Source organism: Lactuca virosa, chromosome 3, assembly GCF_052849685.1.
Source record: "Lactuca virosa cultivar CGN04683 chromosome 3, Lactuca_virosa_CGN04683_v6, whole genome shotgun sequence".
Classification (NCBI taxonomy): Eukaryota; Viridiplantae; Streptophyta; class Magnoliopsida; order Asterales; family Asteraceae; genus Lactuca; species Lactuca virosa.
Window position 1 is genome coordinate 87,948,344 of NC_136428.1, and position 18,658 is coordinate 87,967,001.

An 18,658-nucleotide genomic window follows, 5' to 3' on the forward strand; every position below is an offset into this window, starting at 1 on the left:
TTTAATTTCGTCCAACAACATGACAGTCTTGTTCTACCTTTCTTATAATCAGATCTAATCGAGAAGGATTAATCTGGTTTTGGACGAACTTGGTAAATATAATAACAATAATCGGATCTATTATTCGCAACTAATCGACATATAATTCTCAATATTATTTGTTGGTTTCCTTGCGTGTCTATTAGTTTGATTTACAACAATTTCTTGGATTTTAAAGACTTTGTCCATTTTTGTACCCGGACATCAAATTGGTTTGTACAGGTGATTATTCCCTTTAACATGAGCCTAGTTTACATTATAGAGTTTAAAAATGATATGATTACAAATAAATCTATGGTTGACAATGCTCGACTAATTAATGTACGGACTTTGATTACAAATATAAATCTATCGTTGACCATAAATGCACATCATCCATGATGTGATCCGGGAAAGAAGTCTTAGAGATGAGATTGTCGTCGGTCAAGCCGAAAGGTGAGAACATGGTCTCACTTGATAATACGACACCATTGTTGTCCGGTAAAAATAGCTGATCAAACCGTAAATTTCCGGCCGGCTCAGAAAACTGTCGTGTAGCGTCGTCACAAGGAAATTCATAATCTGATACACTCAACGAACATTGTGACGATTCACTTGTTGAAGAAGATGATGGTAATTCAGATGTTAAGACTGCCAATAAAATTTCAACTTCCTGTGGGGTTTTTAAGTTGGGTTTTTTCACCTGCTGACATCCTCTAGGGTTAGCGTTAACAGGTTCAAGGGTTTCAACTTGTTTGTTCTTTAACACAGTTTGATCTTTTCGGACCTGGTTTTTCAGATGAGTGTGCCAATGGTTTTTTATTTCATTGTCGCTTCTTCCAGGTAACTGGGTGGCCATCGTTGACCATCTGTAGATATAACAACCAAATTTTATTAATCAACAACAATTCCAGTATCAAATAAACATAATCTAGGTATAGAAATTGTTTGAACTTACTTGTTTCCAAGCTTCTTATGTAAACCAACAATGACATCTTCTTCTTCTTTTGTAAAATTACCACGTTTCATGTTTGGGCGTAGATAATTCATCCATCGCAGCCTACAACTTTTCCCACATCTAGACAAACCTAAACAAGAAAAGCAAAGAACAATATAAAGTAAGACAGGAGAATTAATCATTTAAAAAATTTTCAAGTTTTTCGGAAGTGGGTCTAACCAGCTAACTTGGGAAGTTCTCGCCAGTTAGAATGGCCGTATATCTGTATGTAAGCTCTTAGTTTGTTGTCTTCCTCTTTGCTCCATGCACCTTTTTTGATTCCGTTTTTATCAAAACATGGAGCCCTCACCATGTTCTTGACTTCTTGTCTTCGATCTTTCAGTTCTCTTCAGACCTTTTCAGTGGCTACTGGCTAATGAAGACTACTGGATCCAAATAGTCTTATATATATACCTACAAATTAATTACCAAAACGTGTATGGAAGTAAATAATTAATTTAAAAAGACCATAAAAACTTCTTACTTTTTTCTTCCCTTCAAACGTTCAAGGGAAGACTAAAAAGTACGCTCTTGCTGATCTGATTAAACATATATCATTTTATATTAGCGTTGTTTTCGAAGTACTGATAATATTAAATGAATGTATCAACACTTCTTGTCGAGTTGATAAAAAGAATAAGCGTAAATTACACAATTGGTAGCTATGGTTTAGGGTCTCCTTAATTTTATTTTTTTATTTTCGGATGCTCCTTTCAATTTGGTTTTTTATTAATTTGGTCTCTAATCAATATAAATCGAGTGATTTGTATTTTTTTTATCCTTTTTATATTATTAGTTAATTGAAAACTATTAATGAAACGCATTATAAATGTATTAATTAAGTAAATAAATAGGTCCATTTCAATACAAAAAGCCCAAACCATCCTGACCCCTCTTTCCTTGCTTGTGTTCACTGACCGGGAAACCACATCCGACCATCATCACCACCAAGCTCTGGCCACCACCATAACTGACCTCCAAAAATCCATTCAGGAAATCAATCACTTATATAAACACACATACACATAGGCACAAAACCTGCAACATTTACAATCTTCAGAAATATGTGAGAAACATCTTCTTCTCCTCACACCACCAACCACTTGTAAATCTGAAACCCAAACCACGATACCTAAAGAAACGAGAGTATAGGACACATGGGTATGAAAGGAGATTTGAAAGAAGGAGAGGTGGGGGATGGGACACAAGAACGAGTTCAGTTTGTCGAGATAGATCTGATTCGTCGGAAGGAGTTTCAAGAACCAGTAGATGGAAAGAAGGTTGTAACACCCAGTTTTCCGGATCGGGTCGATTTAGGGTTTCAAGGAGTCAAGACATGGTTTTTGGAAAAAAAAAACCAAGGTTCACGACGTGACCATTGAAGGGTCACGACGTGAGAAGGGATTTAATGAAGATTCTGATTTAACTGAGCTCATGACGTGAGCATTAAGAGCTCACAAATTGAGGTATGCTGCAGCCCAAGCCCACGATCTTTTAGGGTTTCCATCGTATTTAAACCCCATAAACTCAGTAAAACCCTAACCCTAGCCTCTCCTTGTGTTTCTTGAGCTTTTTGTGGAGTTTTGGAGGTTTGAAGTGGAAGAGATCACCATGGAAGCATAGTTACAGCTTGGAAGCTTCATTTTCAACCTTTAGCTACCCTTCTACACCAATGTGAGTAATCAAGACCCAAGATTTATGTTTCCTTATTGCTAGATCTAAGAATATTTATCCAATATCTTAAGAGTTAGAGTGTTGGGACTCCAGAAAGTTGGCAACTTTATGGGTCCTTAAGGTCCCTAGATCCTTACATATCATAGATCTGAAGTTTGAATGATGTTGGAGTTCATGCATGAGAATTTATCTTCTTTTTCTCCATGAATGACCTAGTTTGAGCCCATGTCTTGTATTGCACATACAAGACCTTAAAGCATCGATTTTTATGACCATTGGAGTGTTAGGAAGCCTTTCAGAAAAGATTGATTATTGTCTTAATGGATTAAGACGTTTTTGGATCAAAATGGCTTCCAGATTGATCTCATGATGTGAGGAGATACATGTCACGTCATGAGGGTGGTGAGACTCATTTATTCTGTCCTGTAGTGGCTCACGACGTGAGCCACAGATGGTCAAATCGTGAGGGTCTGTTGACCGTTAACTTTCGTTGACCGTTGATCGTTGACTTTTTGACCAAGCTTGACATTGGGTCAAACTTGAGGATTTTAGCCTATTGACTGGAATTCTATATGGTTCTGGTGTTAGTGGATTCGCAGGAGCAAGCAGTGCTGAAAAGGGGTCATATCACAATGTTTAGAGTTCTTTGAATCAGGCGAGTTTCACCTCATTGTACCGTTGGTCGAAGGTAACAATGCCGACCCACTAATTGTGGTTATCTGTCAGTAAAAGGATGCCTTAAGGACTGTATATAGTCATTTAGGATAGACTGAGGACACTTGGTCTAGGATCTCTGACCTGTTCCTTGTTTGGTTGTGGTTCTAGAGTAGGACCACCTGTCATGGTGGCTATCTCACCTCTGAATATATACGGTAATGCATTCCTTGGATTGTTGATACTTAGGAGGTTGTTATGTTGTATTGATCTGTTTGATCGGTATCCTGGTATATAGGATGTTGCTATGTTGTAGTGATCTACTAGATCGGTATTTTGGTATGTAGGATGTTGCTATGCTATAGTGAACTGTTGGATCTGCATGATATCTATACTTACTGGTTATCATCTAGTGGAGTGCCCTAGGGACTGTCTATAGTCATGTAGGATAGCCTGAGAACTATTGATCTAGGCTTTCTTGCATTTTCCTTGTTTGGTTGTGGCTCTAGAGTAGAATCATCTGTTTATATGGCTATCTCACCTCTGGCTACTTATAGTTATGCATTTCATGGAGGTTAGCTATGTTGGGTTAATGTCTAAGTCCATAACTATAATTGGTAAGACTTGACCCGACCCGACATGGTCTATTTGGGTTGCATGGCATCATGCATTTGGATAGACTATAATGAGAGAAATAACACTTAAGGTTGGTTAATATATTATAAGTTCTAATATATTAATAAGGTTATTTAATTAGTATTGATCAAGAATTAATTTGGAATTAATTAAGTGATCAAAAGGAAACTAATTAAATATATGGGTTGATTGTGTAAATCATTCATTCTTATATATGTGGGCTTGTGATCCAAGATTCCTTATGTTGGACTAAGTCCATGGGGTGACCCATGGATACTCCATGGAGGTTAAAATCCATGGAGCATAAGGAATGGGTAAAGTTATGAGTTACATGGTGTAACCCTAATAGCCACCATATAAAAGAATCCCATGGCTCAAGAAATCGGGCACTAATGTGTGAGTGTGAGGGCTAGACGATTTCAAGGAGTGTTCAAGTTTCTCTCAAGTTATTCCAAGTGTATTTGGTGTTGTGTGAACCATTTGAGGTGTCACACTTGGGGCACTAGGCACTCAAGCTTCATGAAGACATTCTACATCAAAGAGGTATGTATTCTATCTTGTTATATTTATTATTTTGTATGCTAGATTAGGATAATACCTTGGATGTTCATAATTGTATGTATAATAGAGAAAACATAAATCCAAGGTATTTAGGGTTGCATGTACACTTAGGAGTGTTAGAATTCTCATAACCCAACAGTGGTATCAGAGCCTAGGCTTGTTTTCTTGTTATACTTGCAAAAGTAGCTGAAAAATCGAGTTGGATGCATATATTCGATTGTTTTGGCTGGAATTGGACTAGGAACATTACCCTAAGATGTTTTTGGACTTATAAACTTGTTTTTGATGTGGTAATGTTCATGCTAATCCAATTTCTAAGATAATTGTCATAATTTCAAGATTTGTATTAGTTTGTATGTTCATGCTAATTTCTTGAAGATTGATGATTTGAATTATCTTGTTCTTATGAGGTTCTTAGATTAATAGAAAAGTTGTGTGAAATAGTTGTTTTCAATCCATTTTAATCTAAGAGTTGATTCCAAAGTGTGTTTTTGTAACTTGTCCTCAAGTTATATGAAAAGTCACATTTAAGAATCATAAAACTCATAAAAGTTGGCAAAGGTTACAAAATGAAGAGTCTAGTTCTAATTAAATGGTTTTTATGACTCCATAACTTGTCCTCAAGTTATGGAGGTTCAAGAGTCTATTCATTAAATTAAAAAAAAGTGTAACCTTAATTAGGAAAATGTGAATTTGGTGCTAACCCATGAAATTACACTTTGCACTTTGCTTAAGTCGTTACTGGAGCGTGTGTGGTTAACCGACACACTAACATGGACTTAACAAGGTAGGCAAAGGATAACTTAATATTTATCATAGTATCGGTGGAGCGTGTGTGGTTAACCGGCACACTGATTAAGGGGTAAATGTTAAGGGTACCAAGTATATTTGCATGGTTATTGACACCTTGTTTTGTGATCCTCGGCATCCCAGTCACAAAACCTGAAGGGCACACTCGAGATTGAAACATGCCTTTGAACAATTCAATGAATCTCAAAGATCTAGGACTTTCAAATCCAATTAAAACCTAATAAATTATTTTGTTTTTCATGGTGGAAATTGGTGAATCGTCATTCACTTACCTTCAAATATTTTATAGCTTGGATTACGACATCCCTCTTCTAAGTTATAAAATAGTTTGTTGGGTCCTAGCCTTAATATTTCATATTGGGTGTCATATTAAGGACTTTAAATCAACTATCTTGAATATCTCCCAAAAGGATGTCTGGTCTAGACATTTATGATCTTCCCAAATCCCTTGAAACAAGCTTTCCTAAATGAAGATGATGTCCCATGGATATCATACTTCTTTCACCTCCTCCAATTATTCTCCCTAACCCACAAGTTCCTAAAAAGTTTAAGGTCACTCAAGCCCTATTGGCAAGGCAAGGTCTAGGTGTGATCACATCTTGGAGATGTAGTCACATATTGACAAGCTGGGAGAGTTGGGTGTCAAAGTCTTGAGAAAGTTGGTGGCTCAACTACTTTCTAAGTCACATAGTGAGTTATTTTGGGAATCCTATGAAACAGACTAAGACAAGACCCTTAATGATCTTATCTATTTGCTAAGATCAACTTCCTAAAACGCTATGGACATTGACAATGATGACATTGGATATCCAGTAAACCTCTCTCTTCCCAATGGAAAGGGATCGGCCATAGTCAACTCGGTTGACCCAATGGTAAAGAGAGAGGCGAAGTCTGAGATAGTCCCATTATCAAGGGTCCATAGGTAACTATTGCCAAAGGAAGGGGTATTGGTTACGAAGCTGCCAAATCTACCTAAGGATGTTAAAGTCAATAAGTTTGGCTCTACTTCAGGTAAAGTCCATTGTCTAACTCTATTAAGTACATGCTGATTCTGATCGCGAAGATGGATTTCAATCGCATGGTTCGGTGATCAGAATTTTGGGCTATTACTTAAGAGTTATGATATTTATATTGCTTATGAATAGATAACAACAAGGTTTTCATATGGATTGTAAGGATAAGTTTTTCCGCAAAGTTTTAAAATAAAAGAAAAAGGTTTTGATTTTATTTATTTTAAGTATCCTTACAATGGCATTTGTGAAAAGTTGTTGCTTATAAGATTCCATTGATAGCAATATTGGAAAAATGGATTTGATTCTTTCGGTTGTGGTAGTGTCTAATATTACCAAATAAGGAAAGATTCTCATCACCCAAGGTTCAATTGGACCGAAACTTGGAATCATGCAAGTTGTATAGTATGATGAATGAGAACTTTCAGCTTGGAAAATTAAGACTAATTCCTTATGTGAATAAGGAAAGGACTAAGGGATCGAGTATACATTCTTGTGCACTGGTCAAGTCCACCACAAAAGATCAAGAAGACTATTCGTCATGATTTACTTAAGTTCAGTAAATATGGTGATACTTATAAGTTTAAGTATAAGTCTGTAGCATTGGAGAAGTTTCAATGTGAGACAGAACGAATAAGAAGAATCAAAGTATGGCAAAAAGATAAAAGTTTCTCAAATCTGAAAAGATGGGAGAGTACTTTAGTATTATGTTTATGATCATCTTAATGATTAAGATACCATATCACAATTGGTCCTCTAAAGTCAAGAAGAGGAGTCATGAATTGTTGAAATGGTTAAATCAAAAAGATGAGTCATACTTCGTTCCAAAACAATTCTTAGAGTCATACTCCAAGATTGTAACTTGAGTGACATATCTTAAATAGGGTTTGTTAACACTAGTCAAATGTAAGAGTAAAAGGTTATCTACTCTTGTACATTTGAAATTGGTAAGTTGTGATGTTTTGGATAAAACAGAGACCAACTTAGGCCAATTGTGTAAAGTGTTAGTCTTGATAAAGAATCCGCACTATCTCTTGAATATTTGACAAGGGAGTCTTATATGTCAAGAGGACAGTGGGAGTCTTAAAGCTCTTGAAAGTTTCAAGACTTAATCAAGAATAAAACCTAAAGTCCTTCACTAGCACACGAGTTGAGGTTTATAACCTATCGTGTTGAAATTTTTGTGCCTATTCAAGTTGGCTTTGCATAGGAGGTCTGAGAGTTCTCAATTGGTTGCACAACTACTTGGAAGCAATGGCAGGCACCTGAGCTTCCAAATGGCAAGAATTTAAGATTGCACAAGTTTAATCAATATGAGTTTGGATTTGTCACTAACCTTGTCTTGTGATTATGGTTTTGACAAATTCACATGGATAAGAACACATACACTATTAAATCTAAGTGTCATAAGGTTTCTCTCGGATTCATGAAAATGATGGTGAGGAAACACTTTCACTAAGTAGATTTTAGCTAGATAGTAATTGTGATATTTGCATTCTCAAAGTCGTTAGTGGAGCATGTGTGGTTTACCGGCACACTAACATGGACTTGTGAGAAGTGACAAAGGTCTAAACAATTGAGACTATGATTACGGCATCCCTTTTCATAGTTCTAAAATTGTTTAGACACACATGTGAGCTATCTAAGAGAGGTGTATGATTTTGATAAAGTTTTATCAAAACAATCTAGTATCAGAAATCTGAACTTTTCAGCTGATTTCTAAGTACATGTCAAAGCTAGTGGGAGCATAAGTGTTATGCTAATAATCATCATGTTAGTGGGAGCATGATAATTATAACAAAGGTTGCAAGTTAGCAATGTTAATTATAGAAAACAAAAGTTTCAATTCGTGAGGTTGCAGGGGTTGAAAAAGTTGTTTTGCTATAATTAAGGGAGAGGAAATTATACTTCATTTCAATTCTAAAAGCTTAGATTGAGATTTTAATCGTATTTAATCAAGGATATATATATGAATTTCATGTTGGAATGGCTCAACATAAGGAAATTCTATATATGGGTCCATTATTTGCGTTCTAAAATTCGATTATGATTACGACATCCCTTTTCATAATCTGAATTTTGAGAACTTGGAAAATTGAAATGGAAATATTATAGCAAAAGACTGGTTTAGTCTTTATGTGAGACATCATGAATCGTGTCTCATATGCTTCGGATATAGGATCGATTACATGTGCTATATTCATCCTTTCTAAAATTTTCCAAATGCCTGGGGCATTATGAAGGGAAAAGGTCTAGAATTGGATATGACTAAAATGATTAAGCAATTGTAGAGGACAATCTAAGGTTTACCAAAGATTGGTTGCTCAAGGACAGCTAGAAGTATAATGTTAATTCTGGAAGGACCATATTGACATAATCTGTAAGGAGGCAACTCTTGTTCAGAAGTGATAGTCAAAATGGAATATGGAAATGTTTCAAAGTTAGAAATTATTCAATCTGTGTAAGATTAGGAAACTTAATGAAAGAAGGATGTTTCCAAGGAGCTGATCTCCTTTGGAATGCTCTGTAATGATTGTTGTCAAGTCTCTCTGACTTCGTGCATAATCATTAAGAGGATCAATGTATATAAGTTTAGAATCTAACAGATTTCAGTAAATGGCATGAATTTGGAATTCTTGCATTTGCAGTAAGGATTTGGGATTGCGAAAAGAGGATCATTGGAGTGATGTTCAATTGATCTATTTTACAAAGTAAAGATCATAGACAAACATAGTATGCATACTTGGTATATGGCATGACTAGTGTTTAGAAAACATAGTGTACATGCTTGGAGCATGGGACAACTATTGTTTTAAATTCAAGTATAAAGTTGATAAAACCGAAACAATGAATAATGAGTAATCAGTATGGTGATAAATAAAAGTGTTTATTTATATTCATAGGGTTTGATACCATATTTGATTCATTTATTCTTGTGTTTCACTTTGCATGTTTTGACTTCCAGAATAACTAAGTCGCTCTTCCTGAATGATTAAGTTATTCAAACCATCCACAGTCGGTCATATATTGGAAGTAGATATGAATCAAGGCTGTCATGGGTTGGTTTGTAGAGGTCCAAGTTGGTGGACAAAGTGGTGCTACAACACTCATGAGTGCTCATAAGTTCTGAGTATTGGATTCAACCCATGCTCATTTGAATCACTTCATGGATTTTATCACGAGTGATCATGAGACTATAATATCTTATATTCTTAAAACCTAGAGATATGAGTTGTTACTATGAGTTGGTTATACATTGATTGCACGAAAACGCATTGGTAACTCGATGTTATAAAACGTGCCTTTGTGTATGATTCAACAAGTAGTAGAACAAGCCATATGAGTCGAAGTTTATCCATTCCTTTTACCTTCGGGATAAAAGCGATATCTGTGGGCCCCTCGATGATTTAAAGATGATACATGTGAGTGCTTGGCCAAGCCAGGACTGATTTGATTTGTTCAATCAGTCAGTCATCATGAATCGGAAATCGGGAAACAACAAATGGACAGAGAGAATGAATGATAATCCATGTCTCAGTCCATATGATATCTAGAATGGAGGAATATATGATCCCTTATCTAATGGACAAGTCATTGACAAAGGTCAGAGTTCATCGACAAGGTCAGAGTTCGACAGAAGCTTTTGAGAGCTACGATTGCTGATCGGTTCCTGAAGTCATACACAATAATAGTTTTAGACTTATCCAAGTGGGAGACTGTTGGATTAATGTCTAAGTCCATAACTATAATTGGTAAGACTTGACCCGACCCGACATGGTCCATTTGGGTTGCATGGCATCATGCATTTGGATAGACTATAATGAGAGAAATAACACTTAAGGTTGGTTAATATATTATAAGTTCTAATATATTAATAAGGTTATTTAATTAGTATTGATCAAGAATTAATTTGGAATTAATTAAGTGATCAAAAGGAGACTAATTAAATATATGGGTTGATTGTGTAAATCATTCATTCTTATATATGTGGGCTTGTGATCCAAGATTCCTTATGTTGGACTAAGTCCATGGGGTGACCCATGGATACTCCATGGAGGTTAAAATCCATGGAGCATAAGGAATGGGTAAAGTTATGAGTTACATGGTGTAACCCTAATAGCCACCATATAAAAGAATCTCATGGCTCAAGAAATCGGGCACTAATGTGTGAGTGTGAGGGCTAGACGATTTCAAGGAGTGTTCAAGTTATTCCAAGTGTATTTGGTGTTGTGTGAACCATTTGAGGTGTCACACTTGGGGCACTAGGCACTCAAGCTTCATGAAGACATTCTACATCAAAGAGGTATGTATTCTATCTTGTTATATTTATTATTTTGTATGCTAGATTAGGATAATACCTTGGATGTTCATAATTGTATGTATAATAGAGAAAACATAGATCCAAGGTATTTAGGGTTGCATGTACACTTAGGAGTGTTAGAATGCTCATAACCCAACAAGCTGGTAGTGGGATTTTGGTGTTATGAGAGGACTAGTAGGTGAAAGTGAGCTATATGATTGATGTTTGTCTGTATTTTGTGCCTACTTGATCATTGTTTGTTTATATGTCGACATATGGTAGTGGTGGGTTGAGGCGGTACTGCTTTGTGTTGTAGGCCAAGATACCCGGTGCGGACCGACTGTAAGCCGAAGGCACGGAGGATCTGGTAGAGCAGTTGGGTTGAGGTGGTAGGCCATCAAACCCTAGGTATTCCAGCCCGATGGCTGAGTGGACTCGATGCATGCTTGTATGTTTATCGTATGGGGTATTTTGGGGGAAACTCACTAAGCTTCATGCTAACCCAATTCTTTATTGTTTCAGATATCATCAGTTATCTCGGGAAGGCGAAGGTGTGACTTTACACATTCATCAGCAGCAATGAAGACTCCGTGTTTTAAATATTACTCTGAAAATATAATAAATGTATTTGGAATAAACGATTTCTCAGTATTGGTTTTATAATTTGGAGAATTTACTTAAATACAAATGAATATTTTTGGTTGTGAAAATGGGACGTTCCAAAGGCGTTCATTGGCGCACCACTCTTTCACATTGTCTTGGTTCCCGACATTAGCAGTCCTTCATGTTGTTGTGGTTCCCGACGGCAAGGGATCAGAGACATCGTCATCGTCGTCGTTCCAGATGGTGGCTGTTCAACTTTATGGGCCTGACGGTAGCGGGTGGAGACCTTCTCGTCGTCATCATTCAATATCGTCGACACTCCAATGGTTATAAAGCATTCAACGGCGGTCTCCGGCAGTCTCCGGTGTCGGTGGGTGGTGGTTCACATTTAATCTAGAGAGAGAGATAAAGATATAAGGTGGGCAGATGGGAATAGGCAGGTGGCGTGGGGGATGTGAACCCTATTAATCTTAAAATGAGTATTTTATCCTCACAAATTTTATTTTAATTTATTTATCATTTGTATTTTTATTAATTTTAAAAATAAATTAAGAGATGAATAGGGTTCATATTCATCTCTTAATTTATTTTTTAAAATTCATAAAAAATTGATAAATAAATTAAAATAAAAATGGTGAGGATAAAATAGTCATTTTAAGGCTGATAGGACCAAAATATGCAATAGAAACATATAGTGGGGACTTTCTGAATGAAAAAAATAAAGTTAGGAACCAAACATGTAGATGATCCCAAACCACAAGGATCATTCGTATAATTTACCCTATGATATTAGGATAATTAGTCAAATTAGTTATATATTTTTGCTAATGGGATATCATTTATTATATACTTATGCATAAATAGTTGTAAGGGTAATTTGTCAAATTAGTTAATACTCATTCCGAAGTTATTTGCATTGACTCTGAGGATCACAACTAGTCATACCGAACACAATAGAATGTGGTTGGTTGCGATTGCCAATCTCAGAACGAGTTCAGTTGCGATTAGGATTCTCGAAAGACATCAAATCCTCGGGTGATCAGTTGCAATTCTTATAGGCCAGTAAATTCACTTAAGATTGGTTGCGATCCTCAGATGCAAAAGTTACTTGTTTTGATCTATGGTGTGAATGGTCTGCTAGATAACTTGCAACGAAAGATTCTAGATTTTACTTTATTTTTGGAAACAATTTTATTTTATTTTGTTGCATTCTTTTTAATTCTTTAGTAGGTAGTTTCCTTTTTGTATTAGCTTGTAAGGCTATAAATAGCCCTTGGTAGATCATTTGTAATAGTTAAAATTTAAGTTGAAATTTTAAAGAACTTTTGTTCATCCTTTCTCGATTATTGCGTATAATTCTGATTGTTGTCATTGTTTGGGACACATTTCTCTTTCATGGCTCGATTTCAAGTCAATAGGTCTTGGCTTGTTATCAAATATCATTTGAAGGAGGCTTTCTAGATTTTGATAGAATTCAAGTTGATAGATCTTAACTTGTTTTCACCCGATATTCAGTTTATAGGTGTAGATTATCTATCAAATCTATCTTTTTTCTTATTTTCTCATTGTTCTATCTTTTTTCTTGTTTCTGCTGCAATCTTAAAAAAAAACAAATCACCCCCATACACACATCATAATTGGTATCAAAGCCCAAAACATCCTGTCGGGTTTTGTTGGTTTCATTCGCAGTCTAGGTTTGCTGTGGTAATTCAGCAAATTTTCTATCAGAGCTTAGTTCGATTTCCTTCTGAGTATTGTTGATTTCGCGTTAAGGTTTTCTATTTAGAAATCAGTTTAGATGTCTTCAATGAGCGAGAGACCTAAATTCATAGGATTTGATGTATACATCTTGAGTTTGTCTGAATCTTACCCACTCTTTTGGGACGTGATGGATGACTACGAGAGTGATGTCGATTCTCTTTATGATATGGAACCTGTCTATGATACCGAAGAAGAAGGTGAGATGTTTGAAGAAGAAATTGAGGAAGAGGAGGATGGAGATTCTGGCCCTATCGACGACACCGATAGGGAAGAGGAATTTATTGAAGGAATTAAATGAAGAGGCCAAATTGGAAGATTCGTATGGAAGGCTCGTATGGAAGAACAACTTTATGAAGTCCTTTCTGAATTGAGGACAATTCTTTCAAAGGAGGAGATGATGATACGAGTATGAAAGGCAAGTCTTCAACTTCCAAACCGAGTGGTAGTTGCGACTAGTTGCAAGTGGATGTGAACGCCTGCAATGAGTCACAACCTCTTGTTTTTAGATGCGAATGTGAATCCTGGAGTGTTATTGGATATGAACAAGGATGCAAACCTCAGAAGATTACTGGATGCGAACGAGGATGCGAATTCCTACAGATTCACTTGAGATTGGCTACCTAAACTCCCGCTGAGTATTGTTGATTTCGTGTTAAGCTTTTCTTTCATTGTTATAAGTTTCATCAAGTAATATATCAAAAACAAAATATATAAAAAACAAAAATACTTAAGGTCAAAGTTGAAGAATAAAGACTTCAAAAATCAAAAGTGGATAATAAATATGGGACGAAGGTAGTAATATTTTATGGAAAGTGCTGATAATAAGATATGAAATTTAAATTAAATTTTAGAAAATTAAAAGTGTATATTGATACATTTTCATGAGAATTATATAAAAATCAGGTATAATTACAAAACTAGCCTAATCTCCTAATTACTTTTCTATTTTTAGCCAAAAATTAGCAATTATCCCTTAATAGCCCTTAAAATCGTAGCCCTTTAAGACTAGCTACTTGTTAGGTCACCCAGTTGTATAGATTTGATGATGTCAAAACCAAACTAATAAAGAATGAACTAAAAGATAAATACAACTGAAGTAATATGTTGATGTCTGACCCCCCTTAGATTTAGCTCCCCCTTAGATTTATAACCTTCTTCCTTCAAGAGTGTCTGGTATTCAAGGAATGATCAAGTAACAGTGTAGCAGAACTAGACATTTCTCCCCCTGTTTAATAGCATCAATAGGTACTGTATCTTTTATTTTTTTAAGAGACAAAAAGTAACCTGAAATAAAAAGAAAACTTTAAATAAAGTTAGAGGATAAGATAGGTGTATCACACTATTGTGTTGTTGCAATAGTAGATAATTTACATAGAATTGCGAAGTCTCGTCAGCGTATGATTTTAAATCTCGAATCATTAACTTCTTTTATTCGAAGAATAAAGGACAAGAGTGGGTAGGTGCGTATAATATATCACTGTACATGATATACCCATCGACACAAAGTTTTCAAGTTCTCATCAGTGTCTTATATTTGACGCCGCATCATAAAACTTTTAAAAAGAATGATAAGGGCAAGAATGGGTTGGTGCGTGTGATAGACTACGGTACATAGTCTAACCATCAACACAGACTTTCAAACTTTTATCAGTGTGTGGTATTGCACAATGAATCATCAAGTTCTATAAAGAAGATTTATCGAAAAGAAGTAGGATGTCTCAATCACGCTGAGGTGAATCAACATGAATCATTGACAGTTATAACCCATTAGCAAGAAGTGGTTTAATCCTTGAATCATAAACTTAGTTGAAGTCTAGAATCAAATATTCACTATCAATTCGTAATGGTGCCATGTCATACCTTAGTCTAGGAGGTCAAGGACATGAGAAAAAGATTAGCTAAGAGAGGGGATAATATCCTTGCCTTATAAGAATTTTTCATTTGTGACCAAGCAATATCACTTAGTTGAAGAATAGACCTTGCTGTTAGATTCAACACAAGAGATGAATGACTCGTTCTTGTAAATTATTTTTCTTAAAGTTTTAAAAAAAAAAATCAAATATTTCAATTTGTTTTCTTTTCATAAAAAAATAATACAAAAAATATATAATAAATCATTTTTTTATTATTAGTTAATTTTTGATTTTGTTTAGTTTTAGCTGATTAACTTTTCTTTTTAGGTTAAATTGTTTATTTGCATTTCTAGGTGTTAAATTTATTTCCTTTTGGTTTATTTCACTTTTATCTTTTATTCTTATTCTTTTCCTAGTTACACTTTAAAATCTAAAAATCCAAAAACAAGTACGTGTAGGTGTTCCAAGCAAGGTGTTTCATGTGTATAGTTTCTATCTGCTTGATAGAAATATAAGGGGGAGAATGGTTGCAACAATGAAGCGAAGAATGACATGGAGTCAAATCAGCAGTTCTGGGGGACAAATTTTATGTCGTGTATGGTGTTCAAATTATCTAGAAACATCAGAAGTCATTTACCCCCTAAAGTTTGTAATTGTCACATGTTTTTGTGTGTTCAAGTTCTCTAGTTTCAGGCACTGATTTGCATGTGAACAAGTGATAACATGGATGCTAGATCACATGATGGTTCTTTTTGCTTAAAATTGATAGGTTTTAATGGCTGTTGGTGACGATCTACCTAATGTGTCAATACACATTTGGTTCAAGATTTGCAATTTCATTGCACCATGTTAGAACTATTTGATAGTAAACAATGTGTTCTAGGATGTCATGTTTTATGAGCTGAAACTGAAGTTGTTGATAAACTACAAGCTTAGGGGGAGCAATCAAGGTTGACAAAGGCAAATGGGCTCAAATTAACAAGAAGGTAGAAATGGTTTTTGAAGTTGAGACCTATGCTTCATCTGATTTGGTCTCTTGTGATGATATCATTGTACATTTCGGGACTTGATGGTGGCATGCTTGAGCCAAGTATGTAACTTTTCACTAGAAAGTTTCCCTAGAAGCATGTTGTTGTATGTGTCTAAATCTCTCTAAGTATCTCATCAGCGAGACCATCTGCTGAGATGACATTGAGTCACTCACTCACGCTGATTGTCTAGCATAGTCTAAAAATTCAAAGTGAGATTGCCTGGTCCACATCAAAAAATTATTACAAGGCGTGGGTGTTTATTTTTCTTGATTAATCATCTTTTACCTGACTCTGTCCCTGGAAGCATGCTTGTTGTATGCATCAAGTCTCATGTTCTGCAGAAACATCAAGCATAACCCAGTGGTTTACTTTGATTGCATAGTCATCATCGTAAGAGATACTTGTCTGGTCCTTAAATGAAAAAGGGTTATTCATGTCCTTGACCTCCTAGACTGAGGTATGACATGGTACCATTATGAATTGACGGTGGATATACTCCAATATTTTAACTACTCATCCCACAAGTCTTTTAATATAGAACTTGATGGCTCACTGTGACATACCACACACTGATAAAAGTTCGAAATCTTGTGCCGATGGTTAGTCTATGTTCCGTAGGCTATCATACGCACCAACCTATTCTTGCCCTTATCATTCTTCTTAAAAGTTTTATGATTCAGTGTCAAATACCAAACACTGATATGAACTTGAAAACTCTGTTCCAATGGGTATATCATGTATCGTGTACCGTGATATATTACACGTACCTATCCACTCTCGCCCTTATTCTTATAATATAAGAAGTTAATGATTCAGCGTTAAAACAATACGCTGACGAGACTTCGTAATTCTGTTTAAATGATGTACTATTGCAACAACACAATAGTGTGATGATACACCTATCTTAATCTCTAACTTTTTTTCATGTTTTTTTTTATTTTTATTTCAGATTATTTCCTATCTTCTTAAAAAAAAGGCAGTACCAATTGATGTTGTCAAAAAGGGGGAGAAAAGCTTACTTCTGCTACATTGTTACTAAATCATGCTTTGTATAGCAGACACTCTTGAAAGAAGAAGGTTATTATTCTTAGGGGGGGCAAAACTCAAATGTTGTTTATATGAGAGTGATCAAAATCTAAGGGGGAGCAGACATCAACATTCTACTTCAGATATAGTTATTCATTCATTATTTCATTCTTTATTAGTTTAGTTTTGACATCATCAAATAGGGGGATATTGTTGGGTCACTCATTTGTATAGATTTGATGATGCAAAATATATTTTTAATAGTTATAGTTTATATGCTCACTATAGATAGCTAGTCTTGTCTAAGTAAGTGTAAATAGTATAACTTAGATAAGCTGATCTGTCAGAGCTTGTTTAGTAAGTATGAAGATATGTTTATGGAAATTCATATGTCGAAGACTGAAGAACATCCCCTGATTATTGAAAGAGCCTGAAGACTCTATCAACACCAAAAGAGTAAAGACACCATCTACCAAAGACTGATCAGTGTCTCCAGACGTTGATGGTTATACGTTGATGGCATAGTGATCAGATGATATGCTGATGATACTCATTGATGTCATTCACTTCCTGCTGAAGCTGAAGCTAATCAGCTTGACCTTGACACTGATGAACAACTAGACACAGTTTAAAGAAGGATCCTAGGCTATCAGGCATCATGTAATCAGGAAATTCTATCATGCAATTCCTGAAGATCCCTAGCCTATCACTAGCATGTTGTTCTAACATATCACAATATCAAATAACAATGTGGTAATTTGGGGTCTACTTATTGGCTCCAGCTGATCGTACACACCACATCCTCCTTGATTATTTGAAAAATACTTTGAAAATAATTTTTAAAATCTTTTTCCTTAGTTTGAGATTGGATTCACACGAGTGTTCCTCCAATTCACTCAACACAAGGCTCTGATACTAACTTGTAACATCCATAAAAATTATGAAAATTTAAATTTTTAAAAAACAACCCAAAATCACAAATTGTTTACAAAATAGTTTTCAAAACATGTTGTATATCAGATTTCCCCGAAATCATAAGTCCAAAACATGAGGGTGTGTATGGTTACACCTTCTCTTTCCCACGATCCTTTGAAGTACCTAAAACATAACCCAAAACAGTAAGCCAACGCTTAGTGAGTTCCCCCAAAGTACCAACACAACACATAATAATAGCAACAGAAAACAACATGTACACAGAGCCTTTAGTCTGAATGGAACCCCACATCAGCCTACAGTCTATCTGGTACACTCACAGAACCTTCAGCATGACTAGTACACCTCACCGGGCCTTCAGCCTATCTGGAACGTTCTCCGAGCCTTCGGCCTGAGTGGTACACCCCTCTGGCATGCAATCTATCTGGGACGCCCTGGGTCTCTTGGCCTTCAGCACAAAGCAGGACCGCCTCAACCCACATACTATCACATATCAACATATACCATATCAAAGTCTAGCTAGCATATACAGACACTCATCCAGATCTAACAGATCACTAAGCATAACATCATCATACGTACTAGGATACAGATCTAACAAATCACTACAACATACAATCATGCGATAAATCTATAACACTCTAAGCCAGGTATTCTATTTTACCCCTTAAAGTATTTTTTTGGAAAATGAGGACCTTCCATACGCTGGGCGTACATATGCGTACACTTGATGTACGCTTGAGCATGCATCGTGGAGCTGAGGCTCGTACGCGGGGCGTACGAGCATGCAC

At 35.7% G+C, this 18,658-nt stretch overlaps 1 protein-coding gene across 1 annotated transcript; it reads right to left on the reverse strand.

Moving 5' to 3' along the window:
- Window positions 1–316: 316 nt before the first annotated feature.
- On the reverse strand, window positions 317–1,430 carry LOC145162464 (uncharacterized). Its single transcript, XM_079081606.1, has 3 exons — window positions 1,196–1,430; window positions 977–1,106; window positions 317–887 (listed from the first exon to the last, which is right to left on the reverse strand). The coding sequence occupies exons 1-3, from the start codon at window positions 1,326–1,328 to the stop codon at window positions 374–376; spliced, it is 777 nt and encodes a 258-aa protein (XP_078937732.1). The 5' UTR covers window positions 1,329–1,430; the 3' UTR covers window positions 317–373.
- Window positions 1,431–18,658: the final 17,228 nt, after the last annotated feature.

Bases quoted from the DNA above. Each gene is read 5' to 3' on its own strand.
- LOC145162464 (XM_079081606.1), bottom strand. From the start codon at position 1,328: ATGGTGAGGGCTCCATGTTTTGATAAAAACGGAATCAAAAAAGGTGCA. The intron at 1,107-1,195 runs GTTAGACCCACT...TTTCTTGTTTAG, and splicing joins AGAACTTCCCAAGTTAGCTG to GTTTGTCTAGATGTGGGAAA. The intron at 888-976 runs GTAAGTTCAAAC...TTATATCTACAG, and splicing joins CATAAGAAGCTTGGAAACAA to ATGGTCAACGATGGCCACCC.